At 37.0% G+C, this 23,471-nt stretch overlaps 1 protein-coding gene across 3 annotated transcripts in view; it reads left to right on the top strand.

The window, feature by feature from the left end:
• Window positions 1-23,471, top strand: part of ITSN2 (intersectin 2) — an 87,438-nt gene that overhangs the window by 45,760 nt on the left and 18,207 nt on the right. For all 3 annotated transcript variants that reach the window (XM_088133508.1, XM_088133504.1, XM_088133511.1), the window contains 12 exons: window positions 7,246-7,382; window positions 7,797-8,245; window positions 8,791-8,912; window positions 9,114-9,292; window positions 9,543-9,684; window positions 10,750-10,955; window positions 11,667-11,725; window positions 12,654-12,820; window positions 13,183-13,228; window positions 13,304-13,425; window positions 13,976-14,072; window positions 15,526-15,717. In XM_088133508.1, coding sequence (XP_087989634.1) covers window positions 7,246-7,382; window positions 7,797-8,245; window positions 8,791-8,912; window positions 9,114-9,292; window positions 9,543-9,684; window positions 10,750-10,955; window positions 11,667-11,725; window positions 12,654-12,820; window positions 13,183-13,228; window positions 13,304-13,425; window positions 13,976-14,072; window positions 15,526-15,717 — 1,918 coding nt within the window. The remainder of the gene's footprint in view (window positions 1-7,245; window positions 7,383-7,796; window positions 8,246-8,790; window positions 8,913-9,113; window positions 9,293-9,542; window positions 9,685-10,749; window positions 10,956-11,666; window positions 11,726-12,653; window positions 12,821-13,182; window positions 13,229-13,303; window positions 13,426-13,975; window positions 14,073-15,525; window positions 15,718-23,471) is intronic.

Raw genomic sequence — 23,471 nt, 5'->3', positions numbered from 1 at the left:
GGCTGGGCAAGGCCGGGCTTCGGCTGCGGAAAAAAAAGAAGCCAAAAGCAGCTCTAGAGCCACAGCACACCAAAACAACCCTTTGCGCCATGCTCCTGGGCGGGACGGGGCTGGGCTTTTGCTTTGTGCTGTGGGGGAAAAAAAAAGCCAAAAGCAGCCCCTGAGCAGCAGCACACCAAAACGCCCCTTTGGGTCAGGCTGGACCTTTGATGCTCCGCAGCTCTGGGACTGCTTTTGGGTTTTTTTCGCAGCTGAAGCTTGGCCCGGCATGCCTCGTCACCAGCAGGAGCAAGAAGATGGGGGAGGTTAGCTGGGGTGGTGGAGTGCAGGAGGACAAAAGGGCAATGGGGGGAGTTGAAGTGCTCCTGCAGTCATAAGTGCGGGTGGGCTGCCAAGCGCCCAAATTTTGATAACATGACCGCAGGGGCACTGCAACAGTCATAATTTCAGATACTAGTTGTAAGTCACCTTTTTCAACACATTCATAATTTTTGTCACTGAATGAATGGTTGTAAGTCAAGGACTACCTGTATGCAATCATTTGGTGCTGTATTGCAGGAACAGATTTTATTTGCCTTCTACTTGCTTTTAAACTGTACGCTCACCAAATGCTTCCAATTATGGAAAAGGGTGGGAACAATCCTCATGTCACCGCTTTTTAAGCAGGATCCTTAAAACTCACACAGTGTGTTGTAGATAGATTACCACTCATTCTGTAATTCAGACCAGTTTGCCGGAAATAAAGTCGGATCTGTTATCAAGATCATTATTATTTTGTCTCTTTTGACCATAGAAAAATGGTTGTCTGTTATATGCATAACAAAGGAAAAACTTAAGGCCAGAGTTTCCCAGAATAAGTAAAAAAAAAAAACCACATTGTGAAAAACAATCTCTGCTTCTCTTTAGACCAAGAAAAATGTCACAGATAAATATATATGCTTGATTCTGCCTCAAAAACCTTGACAGCAAAGAGTAATAAACTAGCTAAAGTTATGAGTTATACTTAAGGAAAGTGGCCTGCTACTTTCTTTTTAGACAATTATAAAATCAGAGGAAGTTGGATTCAGATCATAGGACCTCAATTCCTGGGAGAAAACCCCTTGTGAAATTACAAAACCTGTTACAGATTGAATTGTCTCCCATACACTTGGCTTTTCATAGAAGACTAACTGCCAAGAAGACCAACTTTGCTCAAATAGACTATCACTAAGGCAGACTTTATATTTTGCAGAGCAAAAATTTCAAGATCTTTGCTCCCTCGTGGATTACATTTTTTGACCATTTTCAGAGACCTGTTTGATTACCTTTTTGGAGCCAAGTTCCATCCCATCATTATAACTGTTGCTGAATATGCTATATATAGAATCCTCTCTCTTTTTTGGCTTTTCCTCTATCACAGTGTGGTAGTTACTCTGATAACTTGCAATACAGGCTGTTATATTGCCATATTTTTTTTCCAGTCTCCACTTCAGATCAAAGAGAGGAAGGCATTTCCAGAGCTGCTGATGTGGAAATGTGACAATGTTAGTCTTTTGCAGCAAAAGAAATAGTGTGATGACTGTTCTATGTCTTAACAAAAGTATTAGGCACAAGGTTTTATAAGTAAGTGGCTGTTTCAACATATGCACTGAATATTATTCTAGGACAAAGGAATTACAAAGGGAATTATAAAATAGAGAAGTCAAGGAGACATGAAAGGCAGGAAATACAAAGAAAGATGAATACCCGTTGATAATAGTCAATAGTTGTTGGGACTTTTCTGCATTAATAAATGTAATTTAGTAAGAAACTGTGGTCTCTACTTAAAATAATAGATTATACAGCTGAACATCCTTGTCAATTCTGGCTTATGTCTTTCACCATAAAACTGATCTTTGTGTAATTTTTTTGTTCGTGAATGATTACTTTGAGAACAGTCACAGAATATCCTGAATACAAATATTCATAATTTATATCTATTCGCATAGTAACAGGTCAAGTTATCTTATTTAGAGTATGGTATAGCATTTCTGATGAATAGATTGTATATATTAGAAGATGAGCAAATATATGAACTCCTCATATTGTCAAAATACTTGTGTGAATAGAGTTGGCAGCTGCGTCTATCACAGAATTTATTTCCTGTTGCTTCAATTCCAGTTTGCTTTAAAGTTCTGCAACTGTTTTTAAAAAGTGCAGGTTTATCATCCGAGATTTGTGAAAAGAAAGGGTCATTGCCCAGGATGGGATGGATGGCATTGATAATGAAATTTTGTTTTTGTTTTGTTTTGTTTTCTTTTTCAAGAGTATCTTTAGTAGTTTATAAGAGAATCTAGCCTTGCAAATATGTTTCTGTTTTATTTTTTTTCTGATAGAAAAAGTCTAATCAATAGGCATTGTAGTATGATTGATGCCTGATTTAGATTAGGTAATTGTGTATCAAACAGATATGATTGTATCGTAACGTTTGATAGTAAGCAACGGATTTGTCATGTTTTCTGGCTGAAAGCTGAAAGAGTGTAAGTATGTTGGCCCATTAATTCTCTGGAATCAAGAATTGAGTTTGACTCGAAGGTGACTTTACTTTTATGTGTATGTCAATTGATTTCCATGTAAAGTGGTACTTATATATCTATTATATATTGCTTCTTGGCCTTTTGTCTAAGATCAATTGTATTGTGTATTTCTTGCTTATCGCTGTAGTATGTAACTAGTGGACCTGTTGCATGCATTGGTCTAGGTTCAGAATGAACGTTACTGGCGTTCTGACAGTTTCCAAAGTCTTAGTGAAAGTAAACCTTTGTAAACTTGATCTTCAGTTTAAACTGTTCTCTAAATAGTTTGCTGCCAGTTGCAGAAAGAGTATGATCTAGAATGAAGGGACAGTAAACAGGACCTTTTACAAAATTTGGGGGAGAGTTTGGAAAGTATTACTATTGACAGTGTGGCTTGTGAGAAATGTTTGTGGTGTCCTGCAAGGTCTGTGCTAGTTTGATTTTTTCCCTTGAGTCTGGATACGGTTACACATTCAGGTACAAAAAGCTGGCAGCTCTGCTGGAAAGGAGCAACGAGGGGTTTACTTAGCTAGGAAGCTGAAAGTTTTGAGAAAATAGTAGAAGCACTTTTGTAACAAGGAAGGAGCAGTTTCTGAAAGGAAAAAAATAGGAAAAAGCGAAAAAAGGAACATAGGAAAAATAGACAAAGGGAACAAACTTGAAAAAATGTAACACACGCACACAAGATCATTAAGAAGCACCGCCTGTCTTTGGAAGTGTGAAAGAACATTCTGTCTGTCTGTCTACCTGAGTATCAAGGCATACCCAGTAAACTCTGAGGGTGGTAACTCCATAGTGCTGGCCTACGGCATTGTGGAAAAGTAAACCCCTCGTTGCTCCAAATAAATTCCCCTTATTTGGAATGGGATGGAATTTTGCCAAGCCATATTAAGCCACGCGACTCCAATTTTTCTTGTGCCGCTGGTACCATGAAAAGAGACCTATTGAGCTGCTTTCCTTGAAAAAAGGGGAATATTACAGCCTCCCCTGTTTCTGCAGCAAAGCAATTTCAGAAGGAAGGTGGGAAGCAACCTATCTTTTCCTACATGCATGATGGAGAAAAACAGGTACGTACATATATGTTGGGAATGTACCTTTGTGTATGTGCAAACACAATTTCTGAAGATCTGGCCTGGCACTTGATTTGGACCTAAATCCTCCCATTTGAAGCCTCCTCCCATTTGAAAGTATTAAGCAGTGGGATGGATATAAGAGCAAGGGATAAATACAAGTTCACTTTTATTTTGTACAATTCAAGGCGACATCCATAATACTTCTTCCTCCTATTTTCCCCACAACAACCCAGTGAGGTGGGTTGGGCTGAGAGAGAAGATACTGGCTCAAAGTCACCCAGCCAGCTTCTGTGGGAGGACTAAAACTCACAGTGTCCTAGTTTCCAGTCCAGCATCTTAGCCACTATACCAAACTGACTCTCAGTTAGACTTTGCAATTAATCTTGATCACTTAAAGGTTGGTTTAGTGTTAGCTGACAATGGCTTAATAGTATAATACAGTTACTTCATGATCGCACAGGTGTACTAGAGCAATCTAATGTTCTGTACCCAATTTAACAATTTAACAGTGGCATTGCTATGTCACCATAAAGAGCAATTGCAGAAAAGTGACTTAGCCAGAACTGCCAGAAACATTCCACACAACTCAAGCAATTGGCAGGCAACCTTCTAACACTGAATTAAATAAAATAGTCTACAAAGAGTCTCTCATTATTCTGACAAGACATAAGCTACTGAAAGGTCTTAGGAAGCTTAGAGAAGCCTTCTACACATTGGTGTTCAGCTCACTTCAGAGTTTTATGATTCCTTCCAATAATTCCATCTCCAACTATATATAGTGCTATAGTGTACAATTTATGAAAATTATCAAGAATATGCAGATACAGTTGTTATTAAAGTATTTTTTCACATTCTTGTTGATAGGAAAGTTTTGTTTAGAAAATTTTCCATCACTGTATGGGAAAGTACTTAGATAGAAATAGAATTTAACAGTGCTCTTATTTAGTCAGAAAAACATAGAATTATAATAATACATTCTGTTAATGCATGTAGGGAGTAAAGAAAATGACCTTGACAGAGATATTTTGCAAGATCCATTACTAGGGCAATTAGGGGTGATTTCTTGGTCTGGCCTACCTAGTGGGGCTGAGAGTGGAACTAAAGCAAGCCTGATTTGAGGACTAGCAGATTTCAGCAAAGCATGCAACCCAAGTATGAAAACATTTATTTTTTCTTCAACAATTACTAGAGAAAAGTGGGAGACTGAAAGAACCATTTGAAGAGTTCATTGAAGAATGTCCTGATCTGATTTACTGATTTCTGAGTTACTGATTTCTGTTCAGAGATTTTGTGTGTTATGTTTGTCGGTACTTGGAAATGATTAAAAAACTCAAAGTAGAATATCAATAACTCTGCCATACATTCGTCCTTAGCCACTTCATTTTATGAGATTGAAAATGAAAGATGAATGCTATGTCTGCTGATACAAAGGTGTACAATCCAATGTTCTCAAAAAGATAGGAAAGGCCTTTTGGACAAACAAGAATTATTATTTGGAATGACTCCTTGAGGTTTTGGCAATCTGTGGGATCTTTAGAGAGTTTACATGTACAAATGTCACTAATTACACCTAAACAGCAGTGTAAAAAGTGATCCCACAACATCCTTAGTTGGTTCAGTAGTATAGTAATCACAACAATCTGTATGTTATCTACCAGATATGCATGTTGTCTTATAACTACAGTCAAGTTATTAGTCTTTGCAGAAAATAATTGAGTAAAAATAATAATTCTCCAATTCCTGTACAAGTAAACAAGTAGTAAAATAATAAACATGCACCAATTTATATATAGTCCTATTAGCATATTTAGCTATATTAGTAAATAGCAGATAAAAATGTGTATAATAGAATGGCCATTCCTCCCCAAATTAAGTACATCCATACGTGGTCCTGAAGCTCATACAAGGTTCTGTGTTCATCTCCATTGGGAGGATAGGGAGGTGTTCATAGTAAATTTTGGATTACAGTGGTACCTCGGTTCACGAACTTAATTCGTTCCGTGACTCTAGTCGTGAACCGAATTGGTCATGAACCGAATCAAATTTTCCCATAAGGTTCAATGTAAATACGGTTAATCCATTCTGACCCCTCCGAATTTGGTCGCCAACCGATTTTTGATCGCACCCTGAATCAAATTTCCCCATAACGTTCAATGTAATTACGGTTAATCCGTTCTGAACCATATGTTGTTGTTTTTTTAAACCGCAAAAATATGACACAAAGTACAGCACGAAGAGAGAGAGAGCTAACCTTGCTCGATGCGACTTCTGGTGTGGAGGACAGGAAGGCAGGTGGGGAGGCGGATATTGCTTGGAGGGAGAGTCCCCCTCCGTACAGGAAGCCGCGACCACGTGTCATGGGAGGGAAAATGGCCGCGGATTCTGTTCATAACCCAATCCGGTGTTCGCAAACGGAGGCAAAATTTTGCGAACGGAGCTGTTCGTGAACCAAATTGTTCGTGAACAGAAGCATTCGTGAACCGAGGTACCACTGTACAGTGGTACCTCTACTTACGAACGCCCCTACTTACGAATTTTTGGAGATACAACCAGCTCCAGCCCCAAAAATTTACCTCTACTTACGAACTCGCCTTGACTTACGAACCAGATCCGCGGCTATTTTCCGCCCATTCCACGTGGTCCGCGGCCATTTTACGCCCGTTCCACGTGGTCCGCTGCCATTTTTCCGCCCGTGCCACGTGGTCCGCGGCCATTTTTCCGCCCTGCCGCGTGGTCTGCAGCCATTTTCAGCCCATTCCACGTGGTCCGTGGCCATTTTTCCGCCCCTGACACGTGGTCCGTGGCCATTTTTCCGCCCCTGACAAGTCCGCGGCCATTTTTCCGCCCTGCCGCGTGGTCCACGGCCGTTTTTCCACCCCTGATGCGTGGTCCACGGACGCCGGAACGGATTAACGGTAATTACATTGAACCTTATGGGAAAATTTACCTCGACTTGCGACCAACTCGACTTGCGATCAGAGTCATGGAACGGATTAAGTTCGTAAGTAGAGGTACCACTGTATATTGTTTTTCTCCTCTTAATGTTGCTGTTTGATATTTTAACATTTTTGAAGAATTCCTTTTGGTGACCATTTTCAAACTACAAAGAAGTTTTGAAGTAATTCAATAGGGAAATAAAAATATAATCATGCCTCAGCCATGGAAATCATCCCACTGATTCCAGATTGCAATAGAATCATATGGTCTTCACAGTGTTGGCAGGTATCTGTGGTATCATCTCATACAGACTGAGAAGGCCTCTTTGCACTAGATATTACTACAAGGTTGTAGCAGTGGTGAAGAAATTTAACTTTTTGCAATCCTCATTACAGAATAGATGTTGAGATTGGATCTAACTTGTAAAGTAGGGTTGCATAACGTAACTACTTGGAAAAACCGTTCACCTGCCCATTTGCAAAACCATAAAGACTCTAAATATTTTTTAAAGGACAGTTTAAATGGTATGGGGGGCCTCAAAAGCAAAAATAAACTAAAACGAGAGTGCTGATCATTTTGTCTTGGTCTACATGTTTGTTGGGGAAATTGCAGGAACATATGGATCGCAGAATATTAAATGGAATCACTTCTCTAAAAACTGCTTGCTTTTTTGCTCACTTAATTTTATGTTTTCTTAATAGGAACTAAGAGAAACCTACTGCACACAGCAGAAAGCACTGGAGCAGCTCCACAAGATTAAACATGAAAAAATTCAAGAACTGGGAAGAGAAAAAGCCGAGCTTGCTTTGAAAAAAAGAATAGAAGATGAGGCTACACGGTAATGTTTTTAAAGTATTCAGCATTTTTTCCTCTAGCCTCTTCATTTATTCTCTCTGTTTCAGACTAATAGGCAGCAATAATTTTCACAAAAACTGCAGTTTTGAGGGTCCTTATGGATGCCAGCATTTACCACTCTTTACTTATTATGTTGCTATGACAGAATTAAAATCAGAGTTAACTTTATTCTTAACATCCTGCATCAGAATACATGCATTTCAGTGAATAGTACACACTAACGTTGCTATAACCAAGACTTTGCATCATACAGATGGACCTAAAACCTTCAGAAGCACAGGAAGGGAATCAGAGGGCAGCTGGTATAAGGTTCCATGCCAAGGGTTTGCTACTCAATCTTGCTTTTCAATATTAGTATCAGAATAATTACATTTGGTTCTTTTCCATCTTTCAAAAGAAAAGCAAAACAAGAAAAGGAGAACTTGTGGCAAGAAACTATCAGGAAGGAAGAAGAAGAAAGAAAAAAGCGTCTGAAAGAAGACCGAATGCAGGAAAAAATCCATGAGGAAAAGCAAAAAGCTGAGGAGGCCATTGCACGAGAGAGGGAGATGCAGAAACAAAAACTTGCAGAGGAGAAATTTGAAGAGGAAAGACAAAACAAACAAGCAGAAATTCTGAGAGAGACTGAGCAGCAAAGACAGAAACAAAAGGTAGAAGACAAAAAAAGACAGGAGAAGATTGCAAAAGAAGCTGAGGAGAAGCTTAAACGGTTGGAAGAAGGGAAGAAAAGAAAAGATATTCTTAGTTTGCAAGATTCAGAGAAATCTGTTTCTCACTTAAATGAAAAAAATGTAAATGTACTTAAACAAACAAAGGGAAATCTTAAGTCTGTGCTGAAAAATGAAGGTAACTACTCTTTTTTTAGATATGGGTGGTTGGGTTAGGTTTATTTTATAGTTTGAAACAACAGTTAAGATCTTGAGATGGTTTCCACTCTTGAGATGGGAATGTCCCCAGAGGAGTTCCCCTCATGGATGCTCCAACCAGATAGTAGAAGGCGGCTTTTGTTGATTTCCCTTCTCCTGTGCTCTGCTTTGAAAACCTACTGAGGACAGGGGACTCTTATGGAACATGGGTAGTTGCTACAGAAGAAGGTTCCTGTGCATTAATGGAAAGGCTTTTGTTATGCACAGACATCTAGATAGGATCTAACCCATTGCTAGCTGTCTACACTGTCTTTTGCTGCTTCTGATTGGTGAGGAGACATGAGCTTAAAGGGATGAGAGCTTTTCAATAGTAATGATTCATGTAGATTTGGCTTTTCCCGTGGCTTAAGCAAGAGGACAGTGTTGTGCACTTGCAGAAATCCTGACTTACACAGAAGTGGACTTTTGAAAAAGCATAATTGTCAGGACTAGCAAACAATTAATGGTTTCTCCTTGACTCTTCAGGCCATGCGGTTAGTGCTGCTGATTCTAAGACATCGGTAGGCTTTGTGAATTATAGAGCTTTATACCCATTTGAAGCCAGGAATCAAGATGAGATAAGTTTCCATTCTGGAGATATTATTGAGGTAAATGATCATTTTTGAATACTAAATAAATACTCAGTATACTTAATCCCAAATAATTTTGTTTCTTCTTTACAATATGCACCAACTGACGTGTAGCAAAATTAAAACATATTTGTAAATGAGTAAAAAATGGATAACATATTTGATTAGCCAACCTAGTATTTCATGTGTGTTTATATTTTCTATCCCTCCCCTTTCCAGGTTGTTGAGAAAACTGAAGGGGAACCCGGCTGGTTATATGGGAGTTTTCAAGGACATTTTGGCTGGTTTCCATGCAATTATGTAGAAAAAATACCTGAAAATGAGAAAACTGTTTCACCTCCCAAGAAAGCCTTACTTCCTCCTACAGTCTCTTTACCAACTGCTTCAGTTCCTCTAGAGTAAGTATAAATTTATTTATTCAAAGAAGTAATTTCTCTCTGCCTGCATGCTAAGGATTCTTTAGCAGCTGCAGAAGCCAGTGAATTATAAAGGATATTTATAATTTATAATATAATTTATAATGCCTCCTTTCCTGAGGCATCACTTCTGGAAGGCCTTGAAGGCTTTTTGGCAGCTTTGTTACTGATGGTTTCACTTACCGTGTTTTATTAAAAGTGATTCCTTTAAGTTTATATCTTGATCTTACAGAGCACATTCACCCAGTAAACCAGCAGATGAAGCAGATTATCAAAATGTATCTTTCGCAAATTTAAACGCTAGCACGTGGCAGAAAAAGTCTGCGTTTACTCGTACTGTTTCCCCAGGATCTGTTTCTCCCATCCATGGACAGGTATGTTCTTAGTACAGAAAAGAGCTGAGGGAGGTTGGGATCATCAAAATGCTAAGGATACTGAACCGCATGACTTTTGTACTTTGGGGGTTTTATATTTTGGATTTGTTATTAAATGTATATTTGGGGTTCTTTTGTCTTTGTGGATGTCATTTTATTTTATGATAAGATTGTTAGCTGCCCAGAGCCTTTGGGAATGAACAACCTACAAATGAAATATATAAATAAATAAAACAATATATTGCTGTAATCTTCTAATTTGTATCATTCATTTAGGAAAAAAGTATTCTATGAAAAGTATATTCTGTATTCTGTTTCATGCAAGATAATATTACCTTATATTCAAGTAATATAAGGCTTGTAACCTACACATTTTTTTATGAAAGGTTACCCTGTCTACCACACAAATTTTCAAGGTAGTTTACCAGACCTTGTCCGGCTTTCATTATATTTTATGGAAAATTTTCCATAATTCAGTTGGAATTTCTGTTCAAGGCAATAGATAAAAACCTTACTTATGGCCAGTTAAAAAAAACTATGTTGTCCTTAAAAGACAACTAACCTACTTTAATAGATTCTTTAAAAGATAGTGGTGGATATAAGTGTTCTTCCTTACATGGTGGAGTGATTCATTTTCTCTAGACTATCCCAAATCAATTATATTCCAAGGATGTTCAGCCTCTTCCAAAGTAGAAGTGCTAATTTGTTTTAAATTATCATTTTCATGTTTTTGTAGTGAAAAAGGTTTTTTTAGTATATAATTTGTATCTTGATAAATAAGAAAATGAGAGCCAATTTGGTGTAGTGGATAAAGCACTAGGCTAGAAACCGGGAGACCATGAGTTCTAGTCCCACCTAAGCACAAAGCCAGCTGGGTGACCTTGGGCCAGTCACTTTCAGCCCCAGGAAAGAGACAAGGGCAAACCACTTCTGAAAAATCTTGCCAAGAAAATTGCAGGGACTTTCCCAGGCAGTCTCCGAGAATTGGAAACAATTGAATAGACAGAAAAAAAAATAAAAAATAAAACTTGCAATGGCTGGCAATTAACATATTACCTTTGACAGGGGCAAGCTGTAGAAAACCTAAAAGCACAAGCACTTTGCTCTTGGACTGCAAAAAAGGATAATCACTTAAACTTTTCAAAAAATGACATAATTACTGTGCTGGAGCAGCAAGAAAATTGGTGGTATGGAGAAGCTGGTAGAGGAAGAGGATGGTTTCCCAAATCCTATGTGAAGATTTTGCCTGGAAATGAATGCCAAAGAGAGGAGTAAGTAAGGCTGTCAGAATGTTTAACCTGTGTGGTAATGTGTAGAAGATGAATTGAAGACTTTGGTTGGGATTTGGAGGGATTCATATGTACATCTCTGTTTCCCCAGAGACTATTTTTTCAGAGTATGTCTCTTTAAACTTTGCTGGCTTTGAATATTAGTTTTAGAATTAAGAATAGTTGCACAAATAAATAGTTATTCCCCTTTAAACTGTTCATACATTAGATTCCCAAACTGTTGGATAAATTCAGAATTTTTAAAATGAAGTTGGAAATTGGGAAACATATTTGGAAGAAAACCTTTACCAGATGTAGTGGTTTTATCTTAACAAATATCATCTTCATGCAGAACTTAGAATTCTCACCTCCCTTCCTTTCTTACTTCTGTGTTCTTATTAGTGCCTCCAGCTGTAGGGTTTGTAGGAAACCACCCAACTTTAAACCATAAGTTCCAATGGTGGATTATTTTAAATCAGAATTAATATTAACCATAGTACCCCAAAGTATGGCTAGTGTGAGACAGAAGCTTCACTTTGAATCCACACCAAGTATAGGTTAGGGAGGGATATATGAGAACAGAAAGAAATGAGGCTCCATCCCATCATATTCAGCATGACTTGATGAATCGATATTTTCCCTTATTTCCTAGCTTCTCTAGGTTTGAATCGCTGAATACTGAAAAATAACCATAACTCGGGTTTTTTTCTGCAGACCAGAAGCTGTTTATGCAGTTGTAAATAAGAATCCTTCCACATCAACTTGTGTGTCAGGTGAGAGTAAAAATTGCATTTAAGCAGTCTGATTCTTAAGTCTTTGAATGGGAAAAGGAATCTTACCAGACACAGAGTGATAATGAACATAGTACTGCACAGTGTTTCAGATATCCATACTAGAACACTAACATATGTTTATCTGTCAGATGCTACAGTTGCTCTGAGGTAAATATTTGTAATAACATGGATAGAAAAGCTTTTTATTCTGGTCCCTATATATTTTACCTGAATGTACTTTTTCCCTAAGACTTTAATAAAATAATATAATTAAGAATGTAGGTCATTGCAGGTTAAATTGTGAAACATGATAAGGAAACAGCTTGCTGGATTCAGAAAAGATGACCTGGGCACAGCACTCAAACTCTCTCTTATCTGCTAACCAGCATTTAACTTGAGTGAAGAATAAACTTGCTTTGCAAAAGCAGTGCCAACCTGGCAAATATCTAAATGTGCAGTGCATATGTGTGTGATGAGGGTATGTGTATATCTTTCCCTCCCTTAGTAAAGCTATGCTACAAATCACAGTAGATAGCATCATGTTTGTAATATCTAAGTTACTGTTTCTCATATGTATAACCTAGGTTCAGTCTACTTTTTCTTACTTTAAATCATATGAAAAGCTCCTCTAAGTGCTAGATATGGATATAAAATTGTACATGAGTGGACAGTATACATTGTAAAAGAGTGGTGTAAGATGTTCTAAACGTGAGAGGAACATGTTCATATGTGATTAAGCTATTGGACTATTACATTTTGACTTCGAATGTTACTGTCATGTATCTATAATTGTTTCCTTTTGTTGTCTGACATTACATGAGCATTAGTCAAAGGTTTTTAAGTAGAAAGGATTGCATGAATCAGTATTTTACAATCCTTAGTCATGTGCAGATTTACTACATGATTGAGTTTTTCTCTACCTTTTCAGAATATATAGCACTGTATCCTTATTCAAGTTCTGAACCTGGTGATTTAACTTTCACTGAAGGTGAAGAAATAGTAGTGAGTCAAAAAGATGGGGAATGGTGGACTGGAAGAATTGGTGATAGAAGTGGAATCTTTCCTTCAAACTATGTCAAACCAAAGGATCATGATGTAAGACTTCCTTGAATGTTCTGGTTTGGGGATTTATTTATTTTTTTTAAGTTTGGAGATGCAGGATTTCAAGATGAAAACTGAGAATCTGTTCCAGTGATACTTGTTTCCAAGTCCCAGCAAGTGTAGTAGGAAGGAATTCAGCTTTGCCTCAGAGAGTAAATATTGCCCATTCTGATAGCATTACTGACCAGGGATAGGAGGCAGGGATGATGGGGAGAGGCAGAATCTGCTGCAGACAGCATTGATTTCAGATTTTCTGAGACTGTGCTGTGCTTCAAAAATGGACGCTTGCACTAAAAAAAACAGAGCTGAAATTAAACTTGGGTTCCAAATTGTTGTTTGTTCTCTGTTTCTTGTAGACTTCTGCTACAGCTAGCAAAACAGGAATGTTAAATAAAAAACCTGGTGAGTATTATTGGTTTTTTCATGGTCTTGTGTAGTATAATCATTCACTTTACACTGATACATATTTCTCTTTAGAAATTGCTCAGGTTACGACAGCCTACAGTGCATCAGGAACGGAACAACTGAGTCTCGCTCCTGGACAGCTGATTGTAATTTTGAAGAAAAATTCTAGTGGGTGGTGGCAGGGAGAACTACAGGTAATAGAGCAAGAAGTTCCTCTAACTGGATATCATATTTAATATCTAGATGAGCAAATTATGTCTGTAAAGCTATTTGCTGCTAAAAAAGGAAAAAATATTTTGAGCAAAAATGCATTTATTTTAAGAAGAAAAAAAAACTTCTAGGAAAAAAGATCTCATTGATTGATTGACTGATTGCGACCAAACGCAATATACAAGAGTTTCAGATAAATGAAAGCAAGAAGGAATAAGCAAATGGAAATGTCAAACACTTATCTGTCAAAAACTAGATTCATATCCCTTTTACATCACTGTTGAGAAGAATTTAGCACCCCTCCTCCTTATTGCTGTAAATGAATCCACTAGTAGAAAAAACACATTTTCTTTGTCCAGCTGCCCCAAATGCATAAATAATAAAGGCATTATTAAGTTTGAGACCATGGTTGGTACATAAGACAGGGCAACAAACCATGAGATAGTGATTCAAGCCACCAATCTGAGCAGGGGCAAAAGTGGGCATGTAAAAGGATATTAATATACCTTTTGGATTGCCAATTGTCTTTTTCAGGCAAGAGGGAAAAAAAGACAGAAAGGATGGTTCCCTGCTACTCATGTGAAACTGTTGGGTCCCAGCAATGAAAAGACTGTGCCAGCTGTTCATCCAGGTGAGCAATTAAAGCTTGTTTCTGATTGGTGGTTCACCCGTTGTGGTAAAGCCAAAATGTTTCTTTTTGGCTTAGCATACTGTATGATTTCATCCACTGTAATTTGTAACCTATGGTTTGTGACTTAGATTCATGTGTGAACCCATGCAGTTGTAATTTATTCAACAAACCACAGGTAGCAAAGCATAATTCAGCACAGTGTACAAACCAGATTCTTGTAGATTTAGGCGCAAGCTATATATCTTGGGTTTTCTTTTCAGTTTTCTTTTTTTGTTTATAAGTATATTTTGTTCTTGATAACCATTGCATTGTAGTTATTTATTGTGTTCTTTTGTTTTCTTCTTAATTTGTTGCATTTCTTTGACTGCCCTTCTCAATATGTAAATATATTGAATATATATATATTCTGGTTCCTCTTCAGGTTATATATAAAAGCATTGATGTAGAGTTCTGATTAATCATCAAGGAATGGGAAAATAAAATACATTAAAGCAAAACTGTTTGAATTTTATAAAGTTTTGGACTTTTCTTCTTCGTAAAGTATAAAGGACAAATCTTTGTTCTGAGAGGCAGTCTAGAAAATGGGCACAAGAGAATGAAAGAAAAGCAAAATGGAGGCAGGATTAGACTAAGAAATAAGTGTGATGTTTATACATGTTTGAATTTAGTTGCAGCAGAGTATGGGAGATCATATATTTATTGAATTTATTGTATATAATGTAGAATTTTTGGAGGAGAGAGTATATAAATAAGTATAAATAAGTAATTTTAGGGATTTTGAATTTAAGGTTTGAATATATATATATATGTATATAACCAAAGTTTATTTTCTTTAAGGATTAATTGAAAAAAAAATCTGACATGTATTTTTTCCACATTAAAATGTCCTAATTAGCATTGTACTGCTTATTAAGATGAGTAATAAATATATCGGCAAGAGAAAACTATGTTTGCAAATTTTGGCAAAGCTTATCTAATATTCACAAATTATGGCTGCAAGTTGCTGTTTGAAAATCCAAAGTGTTTCAGTAAATGTTTTTCACCAACACTCTACCTTAAAAAAAAAAGCAAAGAGGACACTCTATACCTTATTCCAATTGGGTTTTTTACAGTCCTATCCTTTCATGGTAGCTTGTTTTAGCAAGTGAGTGCAGAATGGTCTCATTCCTGTTTGCCGAGATAATCCAGAAATCAAACACTTTTCAACTTTGAAGCAGAATCAGGCCACTGAGAATAAGACTGCTATTTCTATATTATGGGAGAACTTTGTGGCTATGTATGATTGTAAATTAAAAGAAAAGGCAAGTATTTAACATGCACACACCTAAATAATTAGTTTTGTAAATTTCCAGGCAGGGATGGGGATTTTTGTCAAATACTGAAATAGTTTTTGTTGTTGTTGCTCCTACTGAAGAACATACCCTTTGTTGTGTGTATTTCTTGTTTCTATTAGTGTGTCAAGTGATAGCGATGTATGACTACTTGGCAAACAATGAAGATGAACTCACTTTTTCTAAGGGACAGCTCATAAATGTACTGAACAAAGAAGATGCAGATTGGTGGCAAGGGGAAATCAATGGCATTTATGGCCTCTTTCCTTCAAATTATGTGAAGATGACTGTAGACTCTGATCCAAGTCAACAGTGTAAGTAAAACTTGCTTAAGTAGATGATTGAATTTCTCAGAATTCATGCTTTGGTATGGAATAAATTAAAATACCTCACTCAATATGCGCATGCACTTGTATGATCACATCCATCTCTTCAACAGGAAAATAGTGAGTTGTTATTAAAGCTGTAGGGCTAAAAATAATGTCTAAAATAGTTTAAACTAGTCACAGAATTCTGTTCATGAGAGCGCAACTGATTTTATTTTTAAAGTTAAACACACTTGAACTCTCTAGAAATAGAGATGCATTACTATGAACCCAGTACCTTTTTAAACATGGGAGTAATTTTTAAGGAAATTGTTTGGAAAGTTCAATTAAGTATCCATTTCAGTTTTTACTGCTGAGTTTCATTTAGGATTATGCTGTGCTCTTCCTTTGGGTAATGAGATATTTATTTGAGTGAGTGAGTGATAGACTGATTTAATTTATGTCTGGTGCAATCAAGGACTTCTCAGTGGTTCATAGTTCTACAAACAATGTAATAAAATGTCCTCAGTATAATAAGTACAATTAAAGTGACAACATAAGTAACACAATAAAACAGCCATAATGCACAGATAAAACAAGTGGTTTGCCCTTGCCTGCTTCCTAGGACTGAGAGAGAGTGACTGGCCCAAGGTCACCCAGCTAGCTTCATGCCTAAAGCAGGACTAGAACTCACGATCTCCTGGTTTCTAGCCTGCTACCTTAACCACTATACCAAACTGGTGTAACAGAATAACAAAATAACAGAATCTTGAAAGCCTGTCAAAGTTTTTCTCTGCCCACCTAATACCAAACAGAATCAAGGCAGGGTTATTTTGAGTTTCTCTCTCACGCTTTCCACTTTCTTAGGAGTAAGCTGCCATTCATCCTCATTCATTCCTTCACCAAGGTGATTTCTACATTCTTTTACATGATCAGATGCTCTTCACCATTTTATTAAATTAAAAGCAATTTGCTACTCAAATGCTAAGATGCTTTGAAATATTGGGAATTAACAGACCTACTCATAGGTAAGTGTGATAAAAAAGCTGTGGAGATATGCATTTAGCCTTGCCCCCTATGTTTAGCATATGGCAAAGCATGCAGCCCCACGGTCTCTTTCACCATGCATAGCCTAATTCATGTAAGTGGTGCAGGGATAGAAGTAGCAATTCCTGTATGGGAATGATGATTTGGACAGAATGGACCATGTAAACAAATAAAATCTCCAAAACCACAGCCATAAAATTAATGCTTATTCCCTTACGGCAACATACGTCTCAAGAAAAATCTAAATTTCATTTAACAGCAAAGCAAAAGTGTGAGTTCAGGTATTGAAAGTTGAGTTACATTTCAGGTTCACAAACCTTCAGTTAATCTGATAAAGTAATTTTTCAGTTTATATTCTGGCACGTTACTACTGCTTTTCCAGTTCAGCCAGTCCTTTTTTCATCTGAACTAATTTTAGTAGTGATTTTAACTATATTGTATTAGTTCTGAGGTGTTTATATTTTATTTTTTTATTCTTTGCCATCTTGTGCCTGATGAGTTGAAAGATGATGTATAAATAAATAACCCCATTTTAACTCATTTGCAGTCTGAATTATGAGTGCACATTTGGAAAAAAATGAAAATATTCTTAACTTCCAAGGCCAAGTGAGCCAGTGATTAGAGTAAGGCAAAAACAGACTCAAAACGTAAGGAATTAAAATTGTTTCTTCTGTAATGGTGGGTGTCCTTAAATGTTTAATACTTCTCATTTATTCCAGCAAGCAAATTAGGTTCATTCACTTCATCTTCCAGGATAAAATCCCTCTCAGTTCTTGTCTCAGCTTGGCCTGAGCGCAGAGTTTTGACCAACCTCCATCATTTGTCTGGAGTTCGGATTTTCTTCAGGATGAATCAGAATGGAAAAGAAGTTAGGGAAAATCAGGGGAAAAGTACCAGTGACACAAATGCTTAAGATCCCAAGCAGTTTGAAGCCACAGTATTTTCTTGAGGGAAATTTTAACTTTAGCAAAAGAAGACTCGTTATTTGGGGAAGATTATTTTTTTTCATCCTGGTCCTAGTAGAGTCTTCTCCAGCCAGAGCCAAAAAAAGGAATAAAATCTGCCTGACCCAGAGGGACTGTCTTCCAAATGGTCATTGAAGAGGCTGAAAGACTTGATGGCTCCTTAGATAGTTCCTTATGGGTAGTATTTGACATGCTTGGCTCAGTTTCTTCAGTGATATGGTCAAATAAGTGGTTAAGTATCTTGCGTTAGTTTTTTAATTGGCCCCCATCTGAAAGTGAGGCACCAGTTTCTATTATTTCTTTTCCCTATGTTGAGACAAATACTATGGCCATTTGATTAAGTGGTTATAATATAGTATTTATGAAGTCCAATAAAACATATACTGATGTTTTATATTTCACTTCACCCCAACTCAGAGAAAGTTTTTAAGACTTGCTGGCAATGAAAATTACTATTGTATAAGGTCCTTCAAGTTGTCTACTACCCCATGTATTTATCATGCTGATGGCAACATTTATAGTACATCTGAGACTCCAGGAGATTTACTTTTTTTTTTTTCAGAGAGCTTTATCAAATCCTTCAAGTAATGTCCATTTTCTTTCTCAAGGGGTGGTCACCAAGGAAATTATCTTAGTGTCCTGTTTATAAAATTGGCTCAGCTGCCGTGATGAAGAATAACAATATCTGAGTCAGGCATCATTCTCATCCTCCTCCTGCCCTCACAGTTCAAGATAGCAGTTCAACAGAATTTGCAAGTAAAGGTTCCAGCAAGAAGTTTCTCAGATGATGGCTTTCAGATGTCTTTTCTACAGTGCCAATATTAGAACCTCAAGAAGCTGAAGTGGAAGTAGTCACAACTCTGAAGGGGTATAAAACAAGGTTTTAGTGGCACATAATAGATGAACACAGAAACACCAGTGGCCACTCCTTGTCCATAAGATTGGGACAGCAGATTTTAGTTCATAAGGAGAACTGAAGTTCTCTGTTAGAAGAGCATCTAGAATCCATGTCCTCAGTACCAGTATGAAAAGTCTTAGACTAAGTATAGATCAAGGTGATTTAAGAACTGACTTAAGAATCTGTAGTCCCTCATCATCTGTCTTGGGACTCCAATTCAGGGTACTAGAATTCAGCATTCAGCATGGGACAGTTCATAAGTGACTCTGCTTTATCTGCCAAGACAAAATTATCCTTAGAAGAAATCCAGTTTTTCTGCTTAGAATCAATATCCATTAGGCACCAGAGGTATCCTTCCTTCATTATGTGAAATATCCAGGAAAAGAAGTAAAACTTGCCAAACGCTCATCCTTCTATTTTAAGAAGGAAAAGTCCAAAGTTGCCACTTATCTAAATTCTTGCTTGTTTAAGTCTGTCACAGAAAAAATCATACAGATTAGCTGCTCAACAATGGAATTGTTGGAAGAAGATTTTGTATTGAAGCTAAAGCTCTGACTTCATTATTCAGAGTATACATCTCCTTCAACTACACAGTATTGACATCAGTTTTGTTATTACAAAGATTACCAACTTTTCACTGTTCTGGTTTCCAATTATTAAGAAATCTGTGTTTTGCCAAGGGATGGAGATAGTTCTGAAGCGGGATTTTATCTTCTTTAAAAATGGGAGGTCAAGAATTGTTCTAGGTATAATTAATATCACATTGCCTGGTAGAATCTAATTTTTACCTTATGTCTCATCTTATGAATAATTGGAGATAGTGTTGGCTTCAGCATTAAGTGTTTTATATTTTCTTCCCTCGAATGTTTGCTTTGTATACCATCTTATCAGGAGAACTTGAAAGCTTGCTTTCTGTTTTGTTATTGTGATTTGGCCTAGTAGAAGTATTTCCTTGATATGGAATTTGGATTATTTGCTGAATGATCAGATTGATTCTTCTGGCTTTTAACACAAAACAATATAGTTCATACTCTCAGACTTACCATATTTAACAAATAGGGCTGCACCATAGTAATTTGATAGAACCAATGTTTGTATGTTGGGATGATAGCATAATGAAATTATGGGACTATTTTCTGGCATTTTTAACTTCCACTAGCAGACCAGTTTCATATTTGTTGGTGGACAAGATTGTCATCTTTTAGAGCTGTTGCAAACATGTCATTTGTCTACATAGGGACAACTTCTACATAAGAAAAGTCATACCCATTGTCATTATCTTGGGCTTTTGGTTGGTTGGGTGTGCATATGCCAAAAAGGAAGTTGCTGGTAAACAAAAAGTCTCTGGTTTGTATATATTATACAAAGTTAGTAATTACTTACATTCTAACCAATAATAGTTAGTTTATATGAATTTCAGTATTGGCGCCACAGTTGCTTGAAAATGAAAACCTTTTTCTTAGAAACAGGTGGTTGCTGTAGCAAAGATTTCAGTGCCCCCCACTCCAGGTGCACTGCAGCTCTATCCCCAGACTGTTTGTAATTTCCCCCTTTCTCCATGTTCTTGTATGAGTATGGAAACAGTTGGTAGCATATTTAATGCGAGAAAGAGCTGAGTTCTAACATGAATTGGATGCCCTAATATACATATACATCTTGAATAAACATGGTTTTTCTTCCATTCTGTACATAATATTACCTTTCATTTTATCTCGTAATGATCATTAAATAAAACTTGAACATAGCTCCATATGGAAACAATATGCTGCTATTTTTAGGTCCCTTAATTCTACTTGTGGAAGGTTGTGTCAGTGGAAGAGCCATAATGAGGTGCCAAAACATCTTACTGGAATCTGTCCTATCCCCAAATGTTGATGGATGCCCTAATATGATATTAGCACCTAACTTAATTCTATATTTGTCAACAAGTGGTACCACCTAGCTGACCTTGGCTGATCTTGGAGATAGCTAAAACAGGGGTCAGACCTGATTTAGTACCCACAAGATGATGGGGAAATTGAAGAAACATTCTTAAAGAAATGGCAGTATGGCCAACCACTTCCGTACTGCTACTCTGGAAATTACTCATGATGTGTAGTCATGAGGAGTTAAGCTCAATTTTTACTTTTACCAGTGTTCAGTAAAGGTCATGTTGATGCCCATTTTATCTTTTAAAATCAGTGTTGAACTAATGGGCCACAGAAGTAGATGAATATGGTAATGTCTGTTGGTAATTGTTTAATTTGGTTTCATGCTCTTGATTGCACATAAGTGGTTCTAAGTAATCCATACATATATTATATAACACAAATATTGAATTTAAATATCAATAGTATCCACAGCAACAAACCTTTATTATGGCCTTTAGGCCAGAAATCACTACATAGAAACACGTGTACCTAAAATTATAGATATGAGTAAAAAGTAGGCATAAAGTACAATAAAATAACATAATAGTACTAATATTAATATAATACTAATAATAGTGATGATCACCAAAATTAGCACTAATCTTCAGTTGTAGGTGGGACAAATAGAACAAATAGAGGCACAGAATTGGGCAGTCTGTGAAGATATGTCAGAGTCCTGGTGGGATAGAAGAAACAACAAATAAGCATTGCTTCTGAGCTTTTTGGTTCAGATCACATGTAAATATCTAAATTTACATATCAAAAATTCAGTGAATAATACAAGAAATTACTTTGCTTCTTAATTTTATTTTCCCTTTACTTTAGTTTAATTTTTAAAATGAACTTTTACAGCATCTGACAGTTTTTAAACATAGAATGTCCTTTGTCCAAATAGTTTTAAATTATGAAAAAATGTTTTAAAAACCACATTAATTCTATCTTTACAATATTGGTTAATAAGACATTATTTCTTATACATTTCACCATGTTCTGCTATAGTCATTTATCCCTAATTTTCTCCTCTTGTTTCTTTTTTCAAGGACCCAGTGTTGTCTTCCAGCATGAAAGCACCTCAGAGACCCACTATACAAGTTTGACTATAGCATGGCGGCAGGGTGGACAGCCTGCTCAGATCTCTGAAACGATTCATTTGCTTCGCTTCAGTATTAAATCCACTCAAGACTTCACATTTTGTTCTATGCTGTACAGTTACAATTCATTTATGCAAACTGATTAGTGGGTCTTTGTGTGGCTTTCTGCACTCTCCAATTTGGTTTTCTCTACTCTCTTTTATTTAGGAACAATAATGAATTATTAGAATGCTAGTCCAAGCTATCTCTTGGCACAATGCAACTTTAGGCACACAAAGACCTACTATTTGTACTGTCACATGGGAAATTGTGTTCTCATGATTAGCACCATATATTTCCTATGTTGATCTCTCACTATGCACTTCATGTATGATCCTGTACACAGTGAAAATGCTATTGCGGAAAAAAAAAGCAGGGGTAGAATAAAATCTGGTGTGTTGTTTTAAAGGCACTTTATACCACTGCTACATCTATATATTTTATATACTAGAACTCTTTAGTTTGACCTAAAACAAACTTATCTATAAGGTGGCTTTTGCTACAGAAGTTGAAAAGATTCTGCCCTAAATAATATACACTTATTGGCATGTTAAAAGAGAGAGCAATGATTTTAAAAAAGCTGGACAAGGTCTGTTTTTGAGGGAAACCTTTTTTGGAGCCTTGCTGGAAGTCTGAGAGGCCTCTATTTCTTGGGTTGCCCATAACAGTCTTGAGGGTGCTTCTCCCTTCTGCCCGCCCTCCCTTTCCTCCCATTGGTCCTGATTCTGCGGGTGGCTGTGGGATTGGTGGAGCAGGAAGGAGGGCCTTTTCCACTCTGGGAGACGCAAGGGAAGCATTTCAGTGCTCCTGGCATTGTGAGCATTCAGATCCCTGCTGGGAGGGGAAGGAGCTTGATTTGATACAGGAGCAGGACATGGCATGGTGGGCCTTTCAAAATTAAAAGAAGCCATTTGGGTGCCAGATATGTTTAGACCTTTAGAAATAGCATGTTATCTACTTCTAGTTGCTTGTGCTGGGGCTGCACTTTTTTAAAAAAATCCTCAGAGAAACACAGGGATCATGGCCATCATATTACTCTAATGTAGTGGGCAAGGCTGACATTTTTGGCTCCCCCCCCCCGCCATCGTTCGGGGTTGTAAGGATTTTAGATGCAAACTAGATGTATATTTTAGCTTTATTTTCAAGGGGGAAAAAACCACCACTGAAAATTAGCTATTTGCTACCAACATGATATTGAGGAGACCAAGAAGCTAAATAGAGTCTTCAGTTCCCCCCTCCCCATTTCAGATATAGATACATTTAAAAAAAACACCTTTTAAATAAAGCATTTTTTAAAAATTCCCAACAATTCTATTAAATATTTCTTACTGCTGCATTGCCTTCTGGGAATTTCCTAGTTAACAAACAAACAATTTTTTACTTTTAATTTTCGGTTAATTTTTCCCCATTCTGTAGCGATTTAACATTTGCTGATATTCACCATTACCACCTCACTTCATGGTGCCTTTTTGGCCAGACAATCAAGCTTTTCTCTTCCCCCATATCCATTTGTTAGGGTGGCCTTATCCTGCCTGCTAAACTGCTCTGTACCTCTTGGATAGTTGTGCTGTGTTGCAGTCAGAGTTAGTTGCCCTGTTTTCAGGGGGTGTATTTGCATGTGAGCATATGTTAGATAGGATTTAGGTCTGTGTGGAGTGACCCTTCACATTTTAGTACCTACCCCACATCATGCAGACCCCAACATGAAAACCAATTCAGACCTTAGACTGAAAAAAGTTCCCCATCCCTTCTGTACAAGCTTAGATATTTAATTCTGAATATATATCCATTTTTTTTATTTCAATATCCTAAA

The sequence above is a fragment of the Python bivittatus genome, unplaced genomic scaffold (assembly GCF_059951505.1).
Source record: "Python bivittatus isolate LINGU-HERP-01145 unplaced genomic scaffold, Pbiv_v1 ctg000020_np1212, whole genome shotgun sequence".
Lineage (NCBI taxonomy): Eukaryota > Metazoa > Chordata > Lepidosauria > Squamata > Pythonidae > Python > Python bivittatus.
This window is presented reverse-complemented; position numbering and strand designations above follow the sequence as displayed.